At 40.9% G+C, this 23,101-nt stretch overlaps 1 protein-coding gene across 5 annotated transcripts in view; it reads right to left on the bottom strand.

Annotated features, from left to right (window-relative positions):
• The window catches only part of Aplp2 (amyloid beta precursor like protein 2), a 68,247-nt gene extending 45,415 nt beyond the window's left edge, over positions 1 to 22,832 (bottom strand). For 3 of the 5 annotated variants that reach the window (XM_076924576.1, XM_076924574.1, XM_076924573.1), the window contains exon 1: positions 22,594 to 22,827. In XM_076924576.1, the coding sequence (XP_076780691.1) occupies positions 22,594 to 22,698 (105 nt within the window). In that variant the 5' untranslated portion in view covers positions 22,699 to 22,827. Of the gene's footprint in view, positions 1 to 1,814; positions 1,835 to 22,593 lie in introns of those variants that run through there. The other 2 variants (XM_076924577.1, XM_076924575.1) reach the window with 2 other exon arrangements.
• Between the last annotated feature and the right edge of the window lie 269 nt (positions 22,833 to 23,101).

The raw sequence follows: 23,101 nt of genomic DNA on the forward strand, positions 1-23,101 counted from the left end.
TGCCTGCCACATCAGCACTAAACTTAAATAACTCTTTCTAATTTCTATCTAGCAATAGTACCTAGCATATAGCAGGTAATCAATTCTGTTCTGATTCCCAGAACAGAATCAGGCTCTAAGTCCAGAGCTCTTGAATTTTGTTTTATATATTTCCCTAAGCTACAGTCAGCAGTGATTTCTAAGTCAACACAGCATTAGTGTGTATATCAGCATATCCATAAATAAGACATGTGTGCTGAAAAGACATTTAACAGTACTTGATGCTCATGCAGAGTTCTAGCACCTACCTCAGGCAGCCACTGCACAACCACTGCAATTCCGACTCCAGAGGATCCAATACCCTCTCCTTACCTCCACAGACACTTGTGTGTATGTGGCACAAATTCAGACATACATACACTTTAGTTTAAGAAACATCTTTTAAAGGAAATCTATGCAAAAATAAATGACTAAATAAGTAAGAAGGAAATCTACACAGGATGACAATCTTCTTTTTTGAAAACTGTAATGTTTGCCAAATGACTTTCTTACATACATGGTTTGAGAAACAAGGTAGGATCAATATACTAGACACATACATAGTTCCCCCGGCCAACACAAGAACAACCCTCAGAGGTTGTACCTGAAGGCTGTCAGTCGTTCAGTTGCTGTTTACCTCCTCTTGTCTTAAAACACCCTTAGCATTTTTCTTGGTTTTTTAAGACTAGACAATAATTTTTTTTTTAAGTTTAAGAAGTCATGTTTTATTTGTGGAACAGGGTGTTTGTGCCATGACACATGTAGAAATCAAAGGACAACTTACAGAAGTCAGCTCCTCTACCTTTTGAGTCTCAGGGACTGAAGTGGGACTGTCAGGCTCAGCCCTTAGCATCTCTTTACCCATTGTGCCACCTCCCTGGATCTACACTTTGGTCCTCTGCAAGAGCAGCCAGTGCTCTTAACCCAAGCCATCTCTGCAGCCCCACAATTTGTTTTTAAAATTCTTTTTCTATGCATGTATGTTTTGTCTGCATGTATTTTGTGGACCACATACATGCCTGATACCCTCAGAGGCCAGAAAAGAGTGTCAAATCATCTGAACTGGAATTACAGATAATCGTAGCCACCATGTGGATACTGAGAATTGAACCTGAGTATGTTCAACCGTCTGTGATCTCAACTGCTGCAGACATTTCTCCAGCCCATACTTAGGTATATATTTCTTCCAAGATGTCTTAGTTACTGTTTTATTGCTGTGAAGAAACGTCATGATCAAGGCAATTGGGGGCTTGCTAAGAGTTTCAGAGGCTTATTCAATTATCATCATGGCAGGAACATGGCAGTATGCAGGCATCTGATGTTGGAGCAATAGCTGAGAGTTCTATATCCTGATCTGTACACAGGCAGAAAACTGGGACTGGCTTGAGCTTTTGAAACCTTAAAGCCCACCTCCAGTGACACACTTCTTCCAACAAGGCCACACCTCCTAAGCCTTCTCAAATAGTGCCACTCCCTGATGACTACACATTCAAATCTATGAGCCCTGTGCAACATTCTTATCTGTACCACCACACTGGAATTACCAATTGTATCTTTCCTTTTACCTGCTTGGTACCCAAAACAAAGACCGGAGACTGCCAGAAAGGCCCATGAATGCTCTGCAGTGCACATACTGAGGTCTCCTGCTCTTCTTTTCTCTCTTTCCTGAAGCCAACACTCCACCCTCTCTCCACAACCCTACTTCAACAGGAGCCACTATTTTCCAGCCCTGACGTAGTTAGTGTTAGTCCTCGAGAGTGCTTTTTCTGCTTTCCTCACTGTTTTGTCTTTCTTACCTGACTTCCGTTGTAGGAGCTGGCAGCTTTCTCAGAAAACACCTAAAAATTGAAAATTTCAAACATAACATCTAAACAGGCTTCTTATTCTATGTATGCACTTTATGGGTCATGTACATTAGCACTAAATTGTGGCTAGAAATTACATTTTCCCTCAGAATTTGAGGGATTTGGGCACTGCTACTGAGAAACTAAAGCCAATCTGACCCTAATGTGCTTTGCTATGGCCTTTGTGTCCATCACTAGACCTAGCTCTTAGTGGACTGAGCAATTCCCTATTTGTAATACAAATATGAATTTGTGCACACAAATTCATAAACAGCAATTCTGCTTCGTAAAGACCTTATCAGGCTTTGAGTCCATGCTTTATAGTCAATCTTTTTTTTTATTAGATATTTTATTTACACTTCAGATGCCATCCCCTTTCCCCATCCCCCCCCTTAGAAAACCCCTATCCCATGCCCCCTTTTCCCTTTTGCATTTATACATTTTTTTTTAAATAATGTTAATCATAAGCGTTATAAGTTTGGAATTGTTCAATCAGAGGTGTAACCCACTGATCAACCTAGATATAACAACTATCTATGACTGGTGGAGATACATGAATATCTGCCTCCCTGTCTCCCCCCTCTTTCTCTCTTTCATCACCTAGCTTCTCCTCTCCTCCTTCTCCTCTTCTTACTCCTTTTCTTCCTCTCAGTACTCCTCCTACCTTAACTCCTCCTACACATCACCCTTCCTGTTAAAATGAAACTTTTCTCTCAAAATACAATTAGAGCATAATTATGCCAATTTGTACCAGTGAGGTACAAGATAGTCCTAATACCCCATCCATCCTTTTGTTGACTAACCAGCACCTCTGTGATTTATCCTAACTAAAACATTTAGTTCTGAACCTGGCTTTAGGATGAATGTCAGCTGATGACCATCCACTCAAATCTTTTCTCTTATGGTAAATAGCTGTAAGTTTTCAACACCATCAGAAATCCAGAATGACTGAGTTAACTATAATTGTGGGAAGCACAAAGCATAGCTTCTAAAACTTAGCCAATTTATAGAGACCTCTTAACACCTGAAAAGCCCCTATACTACCGAATGTTGGAGCATCAAATCTTCAGCCTTCTGGCCCAGAATCATCTGACAGACCTTGGTGATGCAGGAGATTATTAAGGACTGATTACTCTGTCTAGGCAGATATAATCAGTCGACTATTCTGCATGTGTGTCCTTTTCTGGACAGTAATTTGTCTGTAGATGGAGAGAGGCAATTCTTGCCTAGTGGCTGTTACCACACAACTGGAATAACTCCAAGGATGCTCAATTTCTTCTTAGAATCCACGACAGGAAGCTGTCAGGAGCAGACAGGTCTCTAATCAATATGAACATTAATATATAAATATTTGTAGCGTCAGTTCTATGGACTTCTGATGTTTTGAAAACCAACTATCCATGTAAGGTAACCTGGACTGCTGTCTGTTCACTCCTCTCAGCTATTTCTAAATAAAATATGGGAAACACCCTAACAATAAACTCAAAAATATGAATTTGCTATAGTCCCTTAACTCATAGGTTAAGTGTCCCAAATCAGTTAAAAAGGTTAAAAAAGGGTTGGGTCTAGGCATTGTATTCCTAAATGTGTTATACAGGCACAATGCCCATGAGCATATCAATATTCATCTCATTTTTATATTAATAAGAGGCTTGTACCAATGAAAATCTTAAATTTGAGATCAAAGTAAATTTTGTACCATTTAAGAAATTATAACTTCATCTTGATAATAATTATACAGATTTCTACCAATAGGTTATGGCTATGCAATAAGTCCTAGCTAATCCCCCCTGTTCCAACAAAACCACTACTTGTCCCTAGAAAGACAGACCATTATTAACCACATTAGTCCCCAAGCTCAGGGAATAGGGGCGCTGACTCTTCTTTAACTTCTTCATGCTGATTAAGGGTGTTGAGATTTTAGAAGAGGGGTTGGGGGGAAGAGTAAGTTGATAAGCCTCTAATGCTGTGTCTTCACTGAATCCAGATGGAATTCCAGGACATCAGAGGTTTGGGCGGGTCTGCTCAGTATGCTTGATGAGTAGATACACCAAGGCTGTGTATTCTGCAATATACAATTCTCAGAACAAGTTTTAGTATCAAGAAAAAAAAAAAAATTTCCCACCCCCAGGGGGCTGACATTTTTTTTAAAGATGTTGGTTCTGAAGACTTTTTTTCCCCCCGCTTGTTAAAATTGGTTGTAGTATTTACATTTCAGATTTTATCCTCTTAGCCTACTTCCTCCCACCACCCAAAAACCTCCTATCCCATCCCCCTCCTCATGCTTCTATGAGGCAGTGACTGCACCTACCCCCCCCCACTATCCTCTCCCCACCCTCACATCATTCCCCCCCCCCACTGTGTGTTCATTTTTTTTTTTTTTTTTATGGGACCAAGAAACTCCTCTCCCACCTATGTCCGACAAGGCCATCCTCCCCTACATATACCTCTGGAGTCTTGGGTCCCTCCCTATGTGTCCATGTTTTGTTTCCCTATTTGCTCCCTTGAGCATTTTTGTTTCTCGTTCTAAGTAGAACTGAGGCATCCCCTCTTGGTCTTCCTCCTTCATGAGCTTCATGTGGTCTGTGGGTTGAGTCTTCACTAATCCAAGCTTTTGGGCTAACATCCGTGGAAATATGTTTGTGTAACTATCTTCTTTTGGGGTTTTTGGAAGATTACTTTCTTGCTTTTTCTAGGTTATAGTTTCCCTCCTTGTGTTGGAGTTTTCCACCAATTATTCTTTGAAGTGCTGGATTTGTGTTGAGATACTGTGTAAATTTGGATTTGTCATGGAATATTTTGGTTTCTCCATCAATAATGATTGACAGTTTTGCTGGGTATAGTAGTCTGGGCTGGCATTTGTGTTCTCTTAGGGTCTGTATGATATCGGTCCAGGATCTTCTGGCTTTTATGGTCTCTGGTGAGAAGTCTGTTGTAATTCTTCTTATAGGTCTGCCTTTATACGTTACTTTGCCTTTTTCCCTTACTGCTTTTAGTATTTTTTCTTTGTTTTGTACATTTGATGTTTTGACTATTATATGGCGGGAAGTATTTCTTTTCTGGTCTAAACTATTTGGAGTTCTGTAAGCTTCTTGTATATTTATGGACATCTCTTTCTTTAGGTTAGGGAAGTTTTCCTCTATAATTTTGTTGAGGATATTTACTGGTCCTTTTAGTTGGGAGTCTTCCCCCTCATCTATACCTATTATCCTTAGGTTTGGCCTTCTCATTGTGTCTTGGATTTCTTGTATATTTTGGGTTAGTAGCTTTTTGTATTTTGCATTTTCTTTGACAGTTGTGTCAATGTTTTCCATGGTATCTTCTGCACATGAGATTCTCTCTTCCATCTCTTGTATTCTGTTGGTGATACTTGTATCTATGACTCCTGATCTTTTTTTTAGGTTTTCTATCTCCAGAGTATTGTCCCTTTGTGATTTCTTTATTGTTTCTACTTCCATTTTTAGATCCTGCATGGTTCTGTTTAATTCAATTCCTTTTCCCGTTTGGTTGCATTTTCTTGCAATTCCTTAAGGGATTTTTGTGTTTCCTCTTTAAGGGTTTCTATCTGTCTACCAGTGCTCTCCTTAAGTTCTTTGAGAGCGTTATTTATATCTTTCTTAAAGCCTTCTATCATCATCATGAGAAGTGATTTTAATTCTGATTCCTGCTTTTCTGGTGTGATGGGGTGTTCAGGGCTTGCTCTGATGGGGGAGCTGGGTTCTGATGATGCCATGTAACTTTGGTTTCTGTTGCTTATGTTCTTGCTCTTGCCTTTTGCCATCTGGTTAACTCTAGTGCTGCCTGTACTTGCTGTCTCTGACTGAAGCCTGTCTTTCTAGTTATCTAGCTTGTGTCTGATCTTCTAGGGTCCAGATGTCTCTGTGATCTTTTCCAGCTGTACTGATTATAGTGGTACCTCTAGGATGCCTCAGGATATGGTGCCTCCAAGGTAGTAGTCCAGCTAGGTGTCTGCTGTTCTGGGTGCAGTGTCTCCTTTAGAATATCTCAGGATATGTTGTCTGAAGCTCTAAGTTCATTTGTTCCTCTGTGGCTCTGGATTGAGTGGACCTTCCAGTATGTCTCAGGTGGAATCCGGGGTCGACACAATGGCAGACCTGGCAGAGGTCTGATCCAGGCCTCAGATCTGGGAACTAGTTTCTAAGACACTGTCCAAGTTAGAGCGCCTGGGATCCCTGCTTCCTCTGGGTTCTTGGAGGTTGGGGACAGAGCTGCCACCCAAGATCTGCTCAGTGCTCTGGCCCAGACTGGAAGGAACCAGTGTTCAGGGCCTGGAGTGACTTCCTGGGTCCTTTTGGTTCCCAGTTACTCCCTGTTTAGGGCGGGCCCTGCTGACTGCTTACCTAAAATACTGCCTGAGTTCGAGCGCCTGGGATCCCTGCTTCCTCTGGGTTCTTGAAGGTTGGGGACAGAGCTGCCACCCAAGATCTGCTCAGTGCTCTGGCCCAGACTGGAAGGAACCAGTGTTCCGGGCCGGGAGTCTATAGTCAATCTTTTATGTCAATACTACAGATATTTTAATCTGTCCTGAGTATTATTTCTATTGCTTTAAAAAACACTAAACACCATTCAGCTTCTATGACTTTTATCAATTCATAAGAATAATCATTCAATATAATACACAAGATGTTTATTAATGTAGATCCCAAGAAAGCAAAACAAAAAAAACAAAACAAAACAAAAAAACCCTCAAATAACTTTCTCTCTAACAGTTTCTATAAAAGATAGTGGGAAAGATTTGTTCTAGTTTCCTTCTATTATGATAAAAACACTCTAACCAAAATCAACTTACAGGAGGAAACTATTTATTTGACTTACAATTCCAGATCACAGCCCATCATTGAGAAAAAAAATCAAAGCAAGAATTGAAACTAAGAACCTGAAAAAGCAGGCCTGCTTGCTATTCCGTGCAGAATTACCTTTAACCTCTGAACTCACACGCAGCCTAGGAAGTACAGCAGAAACCACGGATTACTCACGAGCACATGCTTGGCTTTTACCAAGCCCAGGACCGACTGCCTGGCTAGTGCAGTCCATTAAGGACTGGGCCCTCCCAGATCCATTAGCATCAAGAAGACAATCCCACACAAACCTGTCCACAGGCCCACTGATATGGGAAATCCCTTAGAGACTCTCTTCTCAGGTGACAGTTAAAGCTAACTACAACAAGGTTGCACTAAAGAAAAAAACAAACATGTAAAAATAAGCAGAAATATTGGTTAGAAAGGGACAAAGGAGTTAGCAAAGGCTCTGCTATAAATTATGGCTTAGGGTAGGGCACATGCCTAGCATGCTCAACAATTCAATGCACTGTGGAAGGAGAAAAATTACCAGCAGCTCATTACTCAGAGTTTCATTTTTCATGGTTTCTGTTATCTACAGAGAATTGTGGCCTAAAAAACTGAATGGGAAATTCTAGAAATAAACAATTCACATGTTCTGAATTGCTTACCATTCTAAGTTACAAAATAAAATTTCACTTTGCCCCACACCTAGGGCACAAATTATTTCTTTGTCCTATGTCACTACCCACCTAAGTCATTTAGTAGCTGTCTCAAACATCAAACTGTTCCAGCACCACAGCATGCATACTCAAGTAACATTTACTGTTCACATAACCTTTATTCCACCTAGACATGGTTGCAACTCAAGCCTGCTTTTTCTTTCTTCCTCCTCCCCTCCATCCATTCTCCCTTCATTCCTTCATTTTTTTGGGTGTACATTAAACCTAGGTTCTTCTTTCATATACTGTATTAAACTATCACAAAGGGCAAGTTCAGTTCAGTAAGATATATTCATGCCATCTTGATTACAGAATTGCTAAAACTGTCCTGCTTTATTTCTTACTAGTATAATTAGTATGCCTAATGTATTAATTATGCTGTATCATAGACACACACACAGAGGGTGTGTGTGTGTGTGTGTGTGTGTGTGTGTGTGTGTGTATTTCAGAAAAAACAGTAGAGTTAAGGGCTGAGTTCAGGAATCTAATGCACATTTTTGAACAGACTTCTCACAGGTTATAAATGTCAAGAGTGCATTTCTCAACCAGCTCTCTCCTCCTTCCTTTTTAACAAGGGTTGAAAAGCCAGATGCCTGGATACATAACAAATAGAAAACAGGATGGGTGGGCACAGCATTTCCTTGCCAACTAAGGAGCTGTTGCTACTTGGCCCCTGCTGTCAGATGTCCTCATTTCTTCAAAATCTGGTAATAACTTTATAGATTAAAACTATTACTTGAAAATGAAAATATGTACCTAAAATTTAATTACAGTTAAGTCTAACATGGTGAGGACAAAAAACAATAGGGACAGGCCACACACTATTTGCAAGCTGCATTTTTTTTTTCTTTTCTTAACCTAAATTTAACATAGTAGGCTTCAGAATAAAAAGAGATGACAATTTAAAGAACAATATTTGGCAAACCCAAAATGCAAAGTATAAGCTAAAATCTGATGGATCCTGTCAATTACAAAATTACTATAATAATTAATTTAAAGATCTTAGCACTTGTATGCTTAGACTGCATGTGGCCCTGAATTCATCCTCAAGACTGAAAAGATCTTAATACTGTTAAGATAACACCACTACCCAAAGCAATCTGCAGACTCAGTGCAATCGCCCATCACAACCTCGACAGAATAGAAAGGCCACCACAAAGGTCATTATAGAATTTCACAATCTTGGAAAGGAGCAGTTCAGAAATAAATCTTAATATATATGGCCAACTGATTTTTGACAAGATTGCCAAGACCATATAATAGGAAAAGGGCAGATTCTTTAAAACAAATGGTCTTGTGAGAATGAAATTGGATCCCTACCTTAAATTACATATAAAAATAAATTCAGCCGGGCGGTGGTGGCGAAGGCCTTTAATCCCAGCACTCAGGAGGCAGAGGCAGGCGGATTTCTGAGTTCGAGGCCAGCCTGGTATACAGAGTGAGTTCCAGGATAGCCAGGACTACACAGAGAAACCCTGTCTCAAAAAAAACAAAATAAATAAATAAATAAATATCAAAAAAAAAAAATTCAAGGGCCTGAGATGAGTCAGTGGGTGAGAGCACACACTGTGAAAGCAAAGGAACTTGTACTCTGTCTATCCCCAGCGTGGACACAGCTGCTCACACCTGTAACCCAGCTTTGGGAGGATGAGGCAGGTGGATCTCAGGAGCTCGCCAGCCAGTTTAGCTGAAACAGTGAGTCTCAGACTCATAGACCCTGTTTCTCAGAGGAAGGGACTAGACAGACAACTTCCTTTGGTTTCTTCAGGCATTCATGTATGCACACTCTCACACAAATTAACTCAAAACTATGAAAACTTAAGCTCAAAGCTACAACTCTCAGAAACCTTAAATGAAAAGCTTCATGGTATAACTTCTCAGATATGACATTAGAACAGATAACTATGGGACAGAAATAGAAAATTTTCCCTTTCTCAAATTTTAAAACATTGTACATCAAAGGACACTATGTCAATCAAGAGTGAAAAGACATGGGAGAGAGTACTTCAAATCACTGCTCTGATTCACACCCAGAAAAATAAAAAGAACTCTTGAAATTCAACAGCATAAAACTGTCTAGCTGGAAAACAATCATTTTGAAAAGACATTTCTTCAAAAAGCCAACACAGAAAGAACATTCAGCATCACTAGGTATAGGACCAATTAATGCAAACCGACACCACAGCAAGATGCTGCTCCACACAATCAGGATGCCTGCTACCAAAACCTAATCATTCTGAGGGGGAAAAAAAACTACTACCAAGGATATAGAGAACCTGGAACCTTGCACACTGCTAATGGAAATGTGAAATGTACAGTCACGGTGTAAAACAGTTTAACAATTTCTCAAAAATGAAAACACAGAATTAACAAAGACCTAGCAATCTCACATATGGCTACACAGCCAAGGGAAACCAGAACATGATCTGGAAGAGACATGCTGCTTGCTCACTGCAGAGCCAACAAGCAAGGCAGTGCACCCCACTCTGCTACAGTCACAAGGACAAGGAAACAAGAGATAACTATCAATTTAGACCTGTAATCCCATAGCTAGGTGAGTGATGGCAGGGAGACCAAGAGTAAAACCAAAAAGGGGCGGGTGGATGAGAGTGGAAGGAGGAAACTGTCCATGTAACTCAACATTAATGAGCAGGGGAAACAGTGTTCCGTAAGCATAAACCAGTCAGAACCAGTCCACTAGTGTATGTCATCCGAAATAGTAAAATTAGAGAGACAGACATCAAAATTGCAGTAACTAGAGGCTGAAAGGGAGAAAAGGTTGCTATGCAACAGGTGGAAGTTTCTTTATAGACTATTAATATATTCTAGAGATCCACTATTTAACCCTAGCCAATACTGAACAGTATATTGTGTGCTTAAAATTTTAAGAGGGTTGCTGAGAGAGCTTGGTAAGCAATGTTAATACTGCATAGAATATAGACCCAAGTGTGATCCCCAGAACTCACATAAAAAAGTGACAGGTGTGGTTAGCATACAGTATAAACCCCACAGAACAGATGTGGGGACAGACAGATCTCTGGGGCTCACTGGCCAGTCAACTTAGCCTACTTGACAAGCCAATGAGACCTTGTCTCAAAAACCAAGGTGGAAGGTGACTGAGGAACACATGCACTCACACACATATGCACCAACATATGAATATATATCCATAAACAAAACAATGAGGACCAAGCTCACTGTAAATGTTCTTGCTGACAATAAAAAGTTAAACTTTTAAAATGATACATTTTATATATATATATATATATATATACTACAAACTCAAAGATGTGGATTTTGAATTGTGTGATTTAAAAAATTTTTTTCATTTTTTGGCTGACATGTAAACTACTATGAAATAAACCTATATAACCAGTAAGAAGTGAAGATTATGATAGATTAAAACTGGCCTGGGTGATGGTGGTACATGTCTTTAATCCCAGCACTCGGGAGGTAGATGCAGCAGAACTCTAGCCTGGTCTACAGTGTGAGTTCCAGAACAACCAAGGTTACAGAGAAATCCTGTCACAGGAAGGAAAAAAAAAAAAAAAACAGAAAACAAAAAAACCCCACAAACCCCATGGACTAGGCATTGACAGAAGCATATTTTTCATTCATCTCAGGAATTACATTGTCATAATACCCTGCACAGCAATTCAACTCATTATGATTAACTATGCAGAACCTCAAATGAACCAATTACCATGCCAACACCTTCAACTTTTGAACAAGTTATATCCAGAAGTTCTTTAAATGACTGCCTAAATGTATGTCAAATGGTTACTTCAAATGAGGAAGAGTTCAGAGGATAGAGCACTTACCCAGTGTGCACCAGGCCAGAGTCATCATCAGCACTACAGAAACCAGGCACTGTGACATCCACCCAAAAGGTGGAGACAGGAGGACTCAAGCTCACTGTGCAACAAAGATGATGAGACCAGTCTGGGCTACCTGGCTTTTTGACTCAAAGAAAAAAAATTGCAACATTCAGTGGGGCAATGTTTTAAGATAACTTTAGCAATAAAACACCTAAAGGCAAGATTCAACAAACTTTTTTTTTTTAAAGAATGAAAATATTCTTGATAGAGGGTTTGGGGAGATGGCTCAGTCAATAATTGACTCATGTAAGTGATTTGAAATGTTCAATACCAGGAATAGACCATGATCTTTATGTCAAACAGTTTTACTGTATCTTTTTTAAAAAACATTTTTGCTTATGTATGTGTTATATGTATGTGGATAGATGTGCACGTGCCCTAGTACACCAGAGTCTGTTGCCTCCTACCACATGGGTCCTGCAGGTCATGAAGGCTCAGTGGCAAGAACCTTCTCCTACTAAGCTATCTTAATTTTCATTGTTGTTGTTAAAATAGGTTTGTAATAGAATTTCTATTTATCACTTTAAATTGTTGTTGTTGTACTTGTGTGGTGGAGGGTATGCACATATCATGCAAGGTCTGTGGAAATCAAATAACAACTTAATAGGGTTGGTTCTCTCCTTCCAACTTTGTGGGTTTGGGGGGATCAAATTCAGGTTGTCTAGGCTCGCATAGTAAGCACCATACCCACCAAGACATCTTGCCAGCTCCTTTACCTTATGAATCATATTTTGGAATAGGAGGGGTGACACCCTTTTAAGCACTTGGGAGGCAGAGGAATGAAGATCTCTGTAAGTTCAAGGTCAATCTGGTCTATGGAGCTAGTTCAAGGACAATCAAGTCTACACAAAGAAATTGTCTCAAGATACAAAAACAAAACAAAAAGATCCTATTTTTTTTTTTTCTGGTTAATGAAGGTTTAAGGGGGTTAGCCATTAGAATAAGATAATTCTTTGAAGAGGATCTGTGGGTCTTTTCTCTGGTCAAAGCTTTTTTCTTGAATTTTGTTTTCAAGCATGAGGAACACTTGTTGAATCATGAGACCTCATATAACACATGCTTGTAGTCCCAGCACTGAGGAGCAAAGCTAGGATTCCGAGGCCTAAGCAACTAGCCAGCCTACACTAGACTTTAAACCCAGGGCCCCAGTTAGAAGCCTATCTCAAGAGAAGGTGGACAGCTCCTAAGAAATGACACTTGAGGCTGACCTCTGGCACATGTGTGCACAGACACGTGCATGAATATGCACATACATATACGCATATGTACATGTGCAATAGATATTTCTTAAAACTGATAAAGGCAAAAATATTAATAAGTAAGCTGAGTTTTTAAATTATGAGGGAATTTTTTTTATTCCAGAAAGAGAAAGCAACACTTGTCAGAATAAAGGGGAGAGGTTAGTAAAAAAAAAAAAAAAGAAAAGAAAAAAGAAAAAGAAAAAAAAAAATCACAGAGGTGGCAGGGCTAGAGAGATGCCCCAGTGATTAAAAGTGCTTAGTATTCTTCCAGAGGGCCCAAGTTGGTTCCCAGCACCTATGTCCAACGCTCACATGTGCTTCATGACTCCAGGGGATCTAATGCTCTCTAATGGCCTCCTTGGGCACCTGTACACACATGGTGTATATACGCATACACAGAGATAAAAATAAATCTTAAATGAAAAAATTTTAAAAATATGCCTTTTTCAGTTACCCCCCCACACACATATACAGAATAATAATCCAAACGACATAAAAACAAGATTAGAACTTATATAAACAAAATGTATACCTTCTCTTTGTGAACACAAGAAAAAAATTATCATTAATAATGCATGTTTAGGGGCTGGAGCAATGGCTCAGGTCAAGAGTACGGCTACTCTTCTAGAGGACCAAGTTTTAATTCCCAACACCCACATGGCAGCTAACAACTGTCTATAATCTAGCTCCAGGGGATCCTACACCCTCCTACAGACAGACAGACATGCAGGCAAAACAGCAATGCATAAAATAAAAATAAGTAATTTTTAAAGGTGCATGTTTCAAGAAATTTCAAAGACAACAATCAAACAGACCACAAATACTCTGACAATACAATTAAGCTTAAAACAGCAAAGGCAGACAAAAAAACTCCACATAGCTGAAAATTAAGAAATATGAAGGCTCGTTTTGGTTGACTGGTTATATGTCAAACCCATTTTGGGGGCATGGAGGTGAAATCCTAAACAAATCTTTAGCAAATCAAATCCAAACTAGTAAGTAAACAAAGTAGGGGGTGAAAGGAGGACTCTGAGACATAATAGTTTGAGGGAAGAGAAATAAAAGACATTCACAGGGCTGGAGACTCAGCTCAGTTAAAAGTACTGGTTGCTCTCCTAAAGGATCCAGGTTTGATTTCCAGCAACTCCACAATGGCTCACAACCATTTATAACTCCATGCTGGGAAATGTGACACCCTCTGCTGGTCCTTGCAGGCACTGCGGTTGTGTGGGTGTGTATGCGCGCGCGCACGCACAAAAGAGAAATAACCATACACATTAAAAAAAAAACACTCATACTAAGCACTTTTGTTAAGTTTACAGCCAAAGACCTCTTATCTGATAGCAGGTGAGACCTGTAAATATCATATAAAAGGTAACCACAGCTTCATTCTGAGACCAATAATAGAAGATACTCTACCAGGCCTAACAGTTTCAACTACAGAGAACATTTACTAGAGTTCTCTAACCAGTACAATTAATAAAAAAGGAAAAAAAGAAGAAATGTTCTAATGCACTGGCCATTTAAAACAAAAACAAAAACAAAAACAAAAAAAGCAGACACCAATCATAGAATATACTACCTCCCCCCAAAAAAATTTCAAAGTTACAAGTAAATTATTTGAATTTGGACACAAGCAAAGTTGTTGGACAAAAAGACAACTTTACAATATCAAACTACAATTGAGGAAATGTCAAATTTGGTATTTCCCAAATTAATCTATAAACTCGGTGCAATCCCAAACAAATTCCAACAGGTATGTTTTTGGTGACATGTAGTAAACACACAAAGAAAGAAAGTTTAAAAAATAGAGAAAATAACCAAATTGCGAGGGCTTATTCTAGTAAGTGTAAAACTTATTACTTAGAGCAAGAGCAGAAAGGTCAATGGAACATAAGAAATTTAAAACAGATTCACAACTTAAAAAAAAATTAACAAAAGTAGCACAGTGGAGCAAAGGGAAAAGACATCTGGTGGCACAGAACTATAATTCTAGCGCTCAGGAGGCTGAGGCAGGAAAAGGCTGACTGACCTGGGTACTTTATCATCAAGACCCTGCCTCAAAATAAAAAATGAAAGGGCTGAGACTATGTCAGTCAGAAAGCCCCTGCTTAGCAGGTATAAGCCCTGGACTCAACATCCACCAGCACCACCCCAGTTAGAGATAGAAATAACAAGCCAACTCTGACAATAACAGCAGGCTCACTATCTGTATGATATGTGTTGGATACCTATGGAAAGCAGAACTTCTTAAAGAGACAGTATTAAGAGAGTAAGGGGTAGGTTGGAGAGATGGCTCAGTGGTTAAGAGCACTTGTTCTTGCAAAGGACTCAAGTCCCAGCATCACCTGCAGCTCATAACTAGCTATACCCTCTTCTGGCCTCACAAGGCACCAGGCAGAGGATGCACATACTTACATGCAGGCAAAACACTCATATACGTAAAATTTTAAAAATCCTTTGGGGGTTGTCTATTGATTAGTTCAACCATAGAGTCCGTGTTTAGCATGCTAGAGGCCTGGGTTCAATCACCAGAGCCTAAGAAAACAAAATTTTTAGTAAAGCCACAGAGAGAAAGCACATCTTAACTCCAAGTGAAAACAACTCAAGTGTCCAAGGGCAAAGTAAGTTGTGGTTTTATTCATACAGAACAGCAACAGAAATTGATGAGCCACAACTATGCTCAGTACAAACAACTCTCAAAAACAGGCTTAGTGAAAGACACCAAATAGGAATACATTGAGTAACTCTATTTACATGGATCTTAAAAAAAAAAAAAAAAGAAAAGAAAAGAAATTTTAATGAGGACATCTGTTAAGACTACAAAGAAAGGCAAAGAATAAATATGTAAAAGCTGGGGCACAGTTACTTCTGGAAAACAGAAAGAGGGTATGGCTCTGCTCTTCTTTTGACCTTGGAAGTGATTCATGACAATATGCTTGGCTACTTTCTTTTGTGGTTTGCAAACTTTAAAAGCTCAAAAATAAGCAACAGACAGCTAGGGCCATATCTCAGTTGATAGAGAATGTGTCTAGCATGGTCAAGGCCCAGGTCCATCCCCACAAAGTATAAACCAGGCCTGGTGGCATACAGTTGTAATTCTAGCAAAGAGAAATAAAAGCAAGTGGATCACAAGTTCAAGTTTGAGGCAGAGGCAGTGGCAGGTGGATCTCTGAGTTCCAGGCCAGACAGGGCTACACAGTGAGATTTGGTTTCTTCTTCAAGATTTTCTCTCCTACACTTGCTGTTGAGTGTAATCCCTAGGGATCCACATGCTGAAAGAGAACTGATTCCTGCTGCGCACGCACACACACACACACACACACACACACACACGCACACACACACACGTACGTACGTACGTAGGTACACATGCAATCTCTCTCCCTCTCCTCAAAAATGTTAAAATAACAACAAAAGGGTTATGAAAAGCCAGGTTAAGGAGGACAGCAAGTGAGTAGGCACCTTGACAGCTGAGTTTCACATTCTTACCTCATGAAATCCTCACAATAGGCTCAAATGAATGAACTAAGATTCAATCAATGAACAAAGATTACAGCTCAATGAAACTCCCAGGAAGTTTATGACAACATTAAGTGGAATGGGAATGCTAAATGATTAAGCTCAAGGAAAGAGTTATTTCTAGAAGTTCAAACAACCACTTCCTTTGTAATGCTTTATTTCTGTCTGAAACGTGTTAGTTTTAATTTTGCTGTTCATAGCCCAGGCTGGCACTGAGCCCCTAATCCTCCTGCTTCCATTCCCTAAGTCCTGGAATCACCGAGTTGTGACCTTGTGGGCTTTAACTTCCTATCCTCCTGCCTCAACCTTTGGGGTGCTGAGATTACAGGAGTATAGTACCATGCCTGGAGAATTGTTTTTAAGTCTAAAGCAAGCATTATAAATGTTAAGATAAACAAAAGCAGGTGTTGGCTACAAGTATTTTTAAAGATGCTTCACTGTGATTAATTAAAGGAGGTAAAATAAATGTTACCCTAACATTTCATCTCTCAAAATAAAAATCCTATTTCTGCCCTCCCAAGTCATAAATTTAGCATTCCAAGAGAAAAATGGTATTTGCAAACAGCTATGCTCTCATCACACTATTAAATCTTCCATTTTCTTCTCCAAGCCCATTTGTTTATATTCTTCCAACCATTCTGTCCTGGGTGATGTCTCTCAAAAATGAAGTATAATGTCAATAAAAGTCATCTGCCATGCTAGCACCAGAACCCAAGTTCTCGTCCTCAGCACCCATGTTTAAGTCAGGTAAAATAGTGAAATCTACAGTCAGCTTGGGATAGGAGAACAGAGACAGAGCCTCAAGTTTGCTGGCAAGCCAGCCAGGAAGTCTAGCTCTGGTTTAGTCAGAGTCCTTATCACAAAAATAAGGTGAACAACAACAGGAAAATTCCTGACGTTGACCTCTGGCTTCCACACCATGCACACACACACACACTCTTGTATTTAAAAGGAAATGGAACAGTGTAACATGATAAAGCTCATCAGATAACTTTTAACCCAGAATAACTCAGTAGATAGGAATTACTTGTTTCTCTTTAAACCAGCTCAGGTACAGAGCTTCCCAAGTGGAGAGTGCTTTAGTAACAGACGGGCAATGGGTTGCTACCAAAGATATCTCTGTTCAAACCAAGCCAGCCCATTTTGATTCAAGGCTGCTCCATTTTCCTCCAAAGCAGGTCCTAGAGACCCGAGACTATTCAAGTGGGACTATCCCTCCTCTATGGAGGAGCTTTGAATTGGTCAGAGTCTTGTGCCACCCAACTAGAAAATGTTTCCTCACCACAAAAGGAGACATACAAAGCAATTTCCTCTTCCTGGATATTACCATCTTCAGAAAAGTGAGTCTCAGGAGGGCCAAGTAAAAAGGTTGACAGTGAACTGCTCAATTAATAAGCTAGCCCTACTGCTGTCCCACACCAAAATCTAAGTAACTTTTTTTCTGAACCTCAATCTAGTAAGCACATAGCACACTGATGAAGATTTGTAAAATACACCTGGAGCTGGCAGCCTCTACTCTGAATAACGATATATCCCCGATTCTAACACAACTCCCGACACAGGATAATTGTTTTCTTATTAGAATACAAAGATAAGGACTAGACAAATGGCTCAGTGAGACATCAAGAGCACAATGCTTGTCTAGCATGTTTTTATATAGTCTTAATATTCACTTGTCAGCTGTAGTAGCATGCCTTCAGAGAAAGTTCTGTGAGGCCAGCGTGGTCTACATAGCAAGGTTCTAGGCTAGCCAAAGCTACATAAGTGCATAGTGAGAACCTGCCTCAAAAACAAAAACAAACAAACAAACAAACAAAAACCTCACTTCTCAAAACACGAGAATAGAAAAGTAATTATTGGTTATACTTGATATACAGGACTGGAATCCCTTCTATCTGAATGCATCTACAGAGTCTACTTTCCAATTTAAGCTATAAATCAAGGTACAGTATACTAAACTCAATTAAGTTTTGAAGTAATCTCGTTTATCTCACTAAAAAACAACATGAAAATTGAATTAGAGTCAATTTAGAATCCTCTTCTCAACTGGCCCTTCCATAGCAACTGCAATCTGCACAAAGATTAGCCCCTGCTTTTAGTCACACAGAAATGTTATTTTCTGTAAGTAGTTCATTTAAAAGAGAATTAAAAATAAGTGCTGATATTAACATCAATACACAGTGTGTGCCACATCTATAAAACTTCTACATATCCTACATCTAGAAATATGAACACCACCAAAATGTTTTCCAGGCGTCCTTGAATGATATAATTTCAAGCTATTTTTCACTTTTTTGTTACGTTTTTTAAATCTTACAATGACTATGCACCATCTATACAATTTTTCTTTTATTTGCTTTCAAAGGGAAAAAATGCAAGCCAGGTATAGTGGTGACTTGCTGGTAGTCCCAGCACACAACAGCCTGACCTAGGGGGTGGCAGTGGCAGAAGATATCATGACATTTAGCCCAATCTGGAATACAAGGCCATACATCTCAAATAAGCAAGATGTGAAATCCTGAGAACTCAGTAATAGTAAACAAAGAATCTTGAAAAGTTAAGTTTTAATTTTCCAAAGTTGAAACACTGTAAGTTAAAAATCTGACCTTTAAAATTACAGAACTTTTTACATACTAATGTCAATAGTTCAAAAGCATATTAGCTTTTTTTTTACAAAAGTGACCATATCAACTAACAGACTGATATATGTATCAATATTAAATCTCCCAGATCATAACTGTCCAGATGTAATAAAAAAGAATACCTTTGCTCTAGGTCTTCAGGGGCAAAGAGGGTGGCATACACAACTGATTTCCAGGCAGATAAGCAACAAATACAACAATAATAATGGTAACAGAACAAATGATAAATTCTATCTCCACTCCAGTGTGCTGGGCGCTCTGCCACTGAGCTACTATCAGACATGTGAGAGCCAATTCTAAATATTCAGAATGTGATACTGAGTGCAGGTAAATTCCATGAAAGTTGTTTGTGATTTTGCATTTTTGTAGGCTTGAAATCATTTCTAAAACAATTTGAACTGAAGAAAAAGGTAAGGGGGAGGGGAATATAACATTCAAAATAAAGGGAAAAAAGTCCACTGGCACTCCCCGCACCCCTCTCCCCAAACACACAAACAAAACTAGGGCTCATGTCAACAACTTGAAGCAAAACTATTGGGGTAAAACATGGCAATACACTCAAAAATTGTGCTAACAATGCATGTAGGACCGGCAGTGAGCAAATGTATGCAAGAGAAATATAAAAGGCTTATACAGGTAGTGTTTGTTCAGTTGTCTAGCAGCTACATCAGAGCACAAAGAAACTGAAAAAAATAATGTAAAGGTATGTTAGCTTATGCACTAATATAAAAATTGAGACACTTTAATTTTTTTCATACTAAATCTTCACATCCTGGTGTGTATGTAACACTTCATAGCACATCTCAATTCAGAAGCTACATTTTCATAAAAAAAAAAAAAAAAAATACATGATTGGCATTTTATCTCAAAAAATAGGCTTTTAAAAGCAGATTCTGGGCTGGTTGGTGGCGGTACATGCCTTTAATCCCCGCACTAAGGAGGCAGAGGCAGGTGGATCTCTGAGTTCGAGGCCAGCCTAGTCTACAGAGACAGCCAGGGCTATACAGAGAAACTTTGTATGGAAAACAAAACAAACAGATTCAGAAAATTCAGTTACTTCAGAGTTTGTTTCCCCAGCAGTGTGATGCCTCCATGGACAAAGACATCGTTACCATGCCTGACCAAATGAGTCTGCTCCACAGGGTCTACACAGTGGAAGGAGAGAAGTGACTCCCATACTTTATACGTTGTCCTATGACCACCACAATGGCCTGGATACACAAATAAATGAATGTATCTTTAAAGTATTTTAAAGAGGGAGCTGGAGAGACTCAGTATTTGAAAGCACTTCCCATTCTTCCAAAGTGGGACCTGAGTCTGGAGCCCATAACCTATATCAAGTGGCTCACAATCCCTTTTAGCTCCAGCTCCAGAGAATCCAAAACCTCTTTTGGCCTCCAAGGGCACACATGTGCCATACTCTTAACACAGATACACACATGCATAAATAATAAAGTACATCTTTTAAAATATTTTAAAGTCTTTCCCCCTAACTTTCAAATATAAAGGTCAATGAAGAATTTCTTCCTCAACCATTTAAGTCCCACAATGTTGACTGTTGAGATGGGAATGAAATAAATTCTTCTACAGAAGAAGGACCAGACTGATAAACTTAGTTTAGTTCCTCTGTTGCCAGCAGTGTCTTTAAAATGCACTTGTAATAGAAGCATTACCCTGATACAGCTCCACCTTTCACAAGTATCTCAGAAAGCAGTTTCCACCTCAGTTGTCATTCTTGAGTTTCCTGGACACTGCCCACCAAAGGATCACTTTCAGATGTAGCAGAGTAAATTCAAGTTCTGGCTTTCAGACGCTTAAACATCCATAGGAAAGGGAGCAATCTGGGCACACACTTGGAACTTGCACACAAGAGAATGTGCCCTGGGATTTATGAAAGGAAGTGCCCAGAGCAAAGAGGTGTTTAAAAAAAAAATAAAACAGGTGCAAAAGATTAATTTAGTCAACACCAAGCAACACTAAAGATCCGCCAATCAATAATTCTGTGCCAAGCAATTTGATCAGGGATTTGGCCAGAATCCCCTTGGCTAATCTCAATAAGGGCCTTCTCAAAGACATCATGATTTAAACCATTCTCATCTGAATTAAGGCTTTAGCAATTCTTTGCTTCACAGTAAAAAAAGAGTACACACATGAATAAAATTCTGCTAATCAGCAAAAAGACCACTTGAGACAATGACAGTGTGAACAAAAATATTATTCCAAGGAAGTGAAAAGTCCACAAAACTCCATTTCAAAAACATTCTGCAAAAAATGTCTTTTATTTTGTTTAGCCAAACTTCTCAATTGAACAATGTGGTGAACAGTCAAAATTAATCCATAACAACTAATTCTGATATTGGTACTTTTTCCCATCAAGACATTAAATATTAAATGGATTCTTTAAAACTGATGAATCCTTTGTTGTGAATTCACTAGTACCTAAAGTTTCTCACACCAATGGGAAGTGAGATGGAGTGTGAACAATGGTTTTTGACCCATTAAGACCCACCTAATAAATAAAACTCGTTTCCCCACACCCACACCCACCCCTTCTCTTCTTATCCTGCTCAATGTAGTTGTTTTCCAGTGACATCAGGGAATCACAGATACAGTCCTACCGACTGTGTGGAAGCTAAAGAATCTAAAAGTTCCTGTATATAAACATTAACTGTTTCTACTTAAGACTTATCTTTTTTCCCACCTCAGTCAAAAAGTTTCAAGCAAGATGAATACAAAGATTGTTTTGAGCAGTCCCATTCGGAGGACTTCTTTCTCATTAGATCTTTTTACCAGAAGAAATATTTACACATTCTGTAGAAATGAATTCATTCTGAGCCGGGTTTTTAATCAGAAGGTTCTCAGGCCATACCTATTAATCAAATGCAATCTCTGACACTAGCTCAACATACAGAAAGGCACGGTGGGTCTTTTTTGTTTTTGTTTTTTTAATACAACAAGCAAGCACAAGAAGAAATAAACTACACAAGAAACACACATTCCAGTCCTACAGTTCAAGCGTTATTTAGAGAAAGTAAGTAAAAATAAAGTCTCACGTCTCCCTAGGCGACAGAGGGTTCTAGCGGGGAGGCTTGGTGCAGAGCAAGCCTCAGTACCGGTTCCACACTCGACATCCTGCCTCTTCCAGCGGCCTGAACTACCGCCAACCACCTGGGACCCTAGACGACTTCACCAGGTTAACGGGGGTGGCCTCTGTGCAGAGCAATCACAGTGATCCCGATCCAAGTACCCCCTAAAAGGTTTCCAAATGTACTGGTGGATAGCTTCCCTAAAGGTTCAACGTCCTCCGGGAGCAGGAAAGCCGGGCTCCCTAGTTTGCCAGACTTGTGCAAACGGCTGGGCAGGGGAGGGCGCAGAGCGCCCCACTGCCCTGGCAGAGCCTCCTCTCCGGTCTCCCTCGGCATCTCGGCCACTCGCCAGGGCTGGAACCGTATCCCCGCTGCCAAGTCCACCTGGTCAACAACGGCTGCGCGCCGACCGTCAGGTGTGAGCCCGAAGCCCAAACTACCCGACCGCTGCGGGCACCAAGGACCCTGTGCGGGCCGCCCCATTTAGAGCGCCGTGGGGCCGCTGGGCGCACGGCCGAGGCGCGCACGGCCCCGGGGGAGGGAGGGCGCGCGGTGCGGTGTCCCCGAGGATGCGGCGGCGGCGGCGCCAGCGGGTAGGGGGCTGGGGCGGCCCCGCAGCCCCGACGCCTTTCATTTGGCCTCTGCGGCGACGGAGGCAGCCCGACCTCGGCGCTAAGCTCTGCGCAAAGCTGAGGCGCGGGGGCGGGGTGGGGTGGGGGAGGCAACCTGCCGCTGCGCCGAACCTCGCGCCGCGCCCCCGGCCACAGTCCCACACCCGCCCACAGGCCGCGCTCCCGAGCCACCGGAGGAGACGCCACTCCGGCGCTCGCCTGGTCCTCACCTCGATGTAGCCAGCCAGAGCCGCAACGGGCGCCGTAAGCCCGAGCAGCAGCAGGACAAGAAGCTTCCCGGTGGCCGCAGCGGCCGCGGTCCCGGTGGCCGCCATCCCTCTCCGGGTCGCTGTGGCGCTGGGCTCTCCCCTTTTCACGCACAGCTAGACTAGAGCGCTTCCCCACCGCGACCCAGAAGCGTCTGAAGCCCGTTCGCCGCCGCCCCGGGGGTTTTACACCGACCGGAACTGACTTCACAAAACCACGCCCTTCTTCGACAGGATCCAATAAGAACCGGCATAACTGGCCTAAGATACCGCCTCTTGTTTAGCCCAGGTCCAATCAGAGCATGGATGCACCGGCTCTTCTCCCCGCCCAGCGCGTGCCCCCCTCATGGCCCCGCCCCAAGCCACGGCCAGCCCCGCCCCCTCTCTGGACCCGAGGCTGGGGGCGCAGGAGTATTCGCGGGCTGACTGTGGGCCGCTGTTCCGAGGGCGGGAGACTCCTGTTTGGTTATCT

Source organism: Arvicanthis niloticus, chromosome 26 (assembly GCF_011762505.2).
Source record: "Arvicanthis niloticus isolate mArvNil1 chromosome 26, mArvNil1.pat.X, whole genome shotgun sequence".
Classification (NCBI taxonomy): Eukaryota; Metazoa; Chordata; class Mammalia; order Rodentia; family Muridae; genus Arvicanthis; species Arvicanthis niloticus.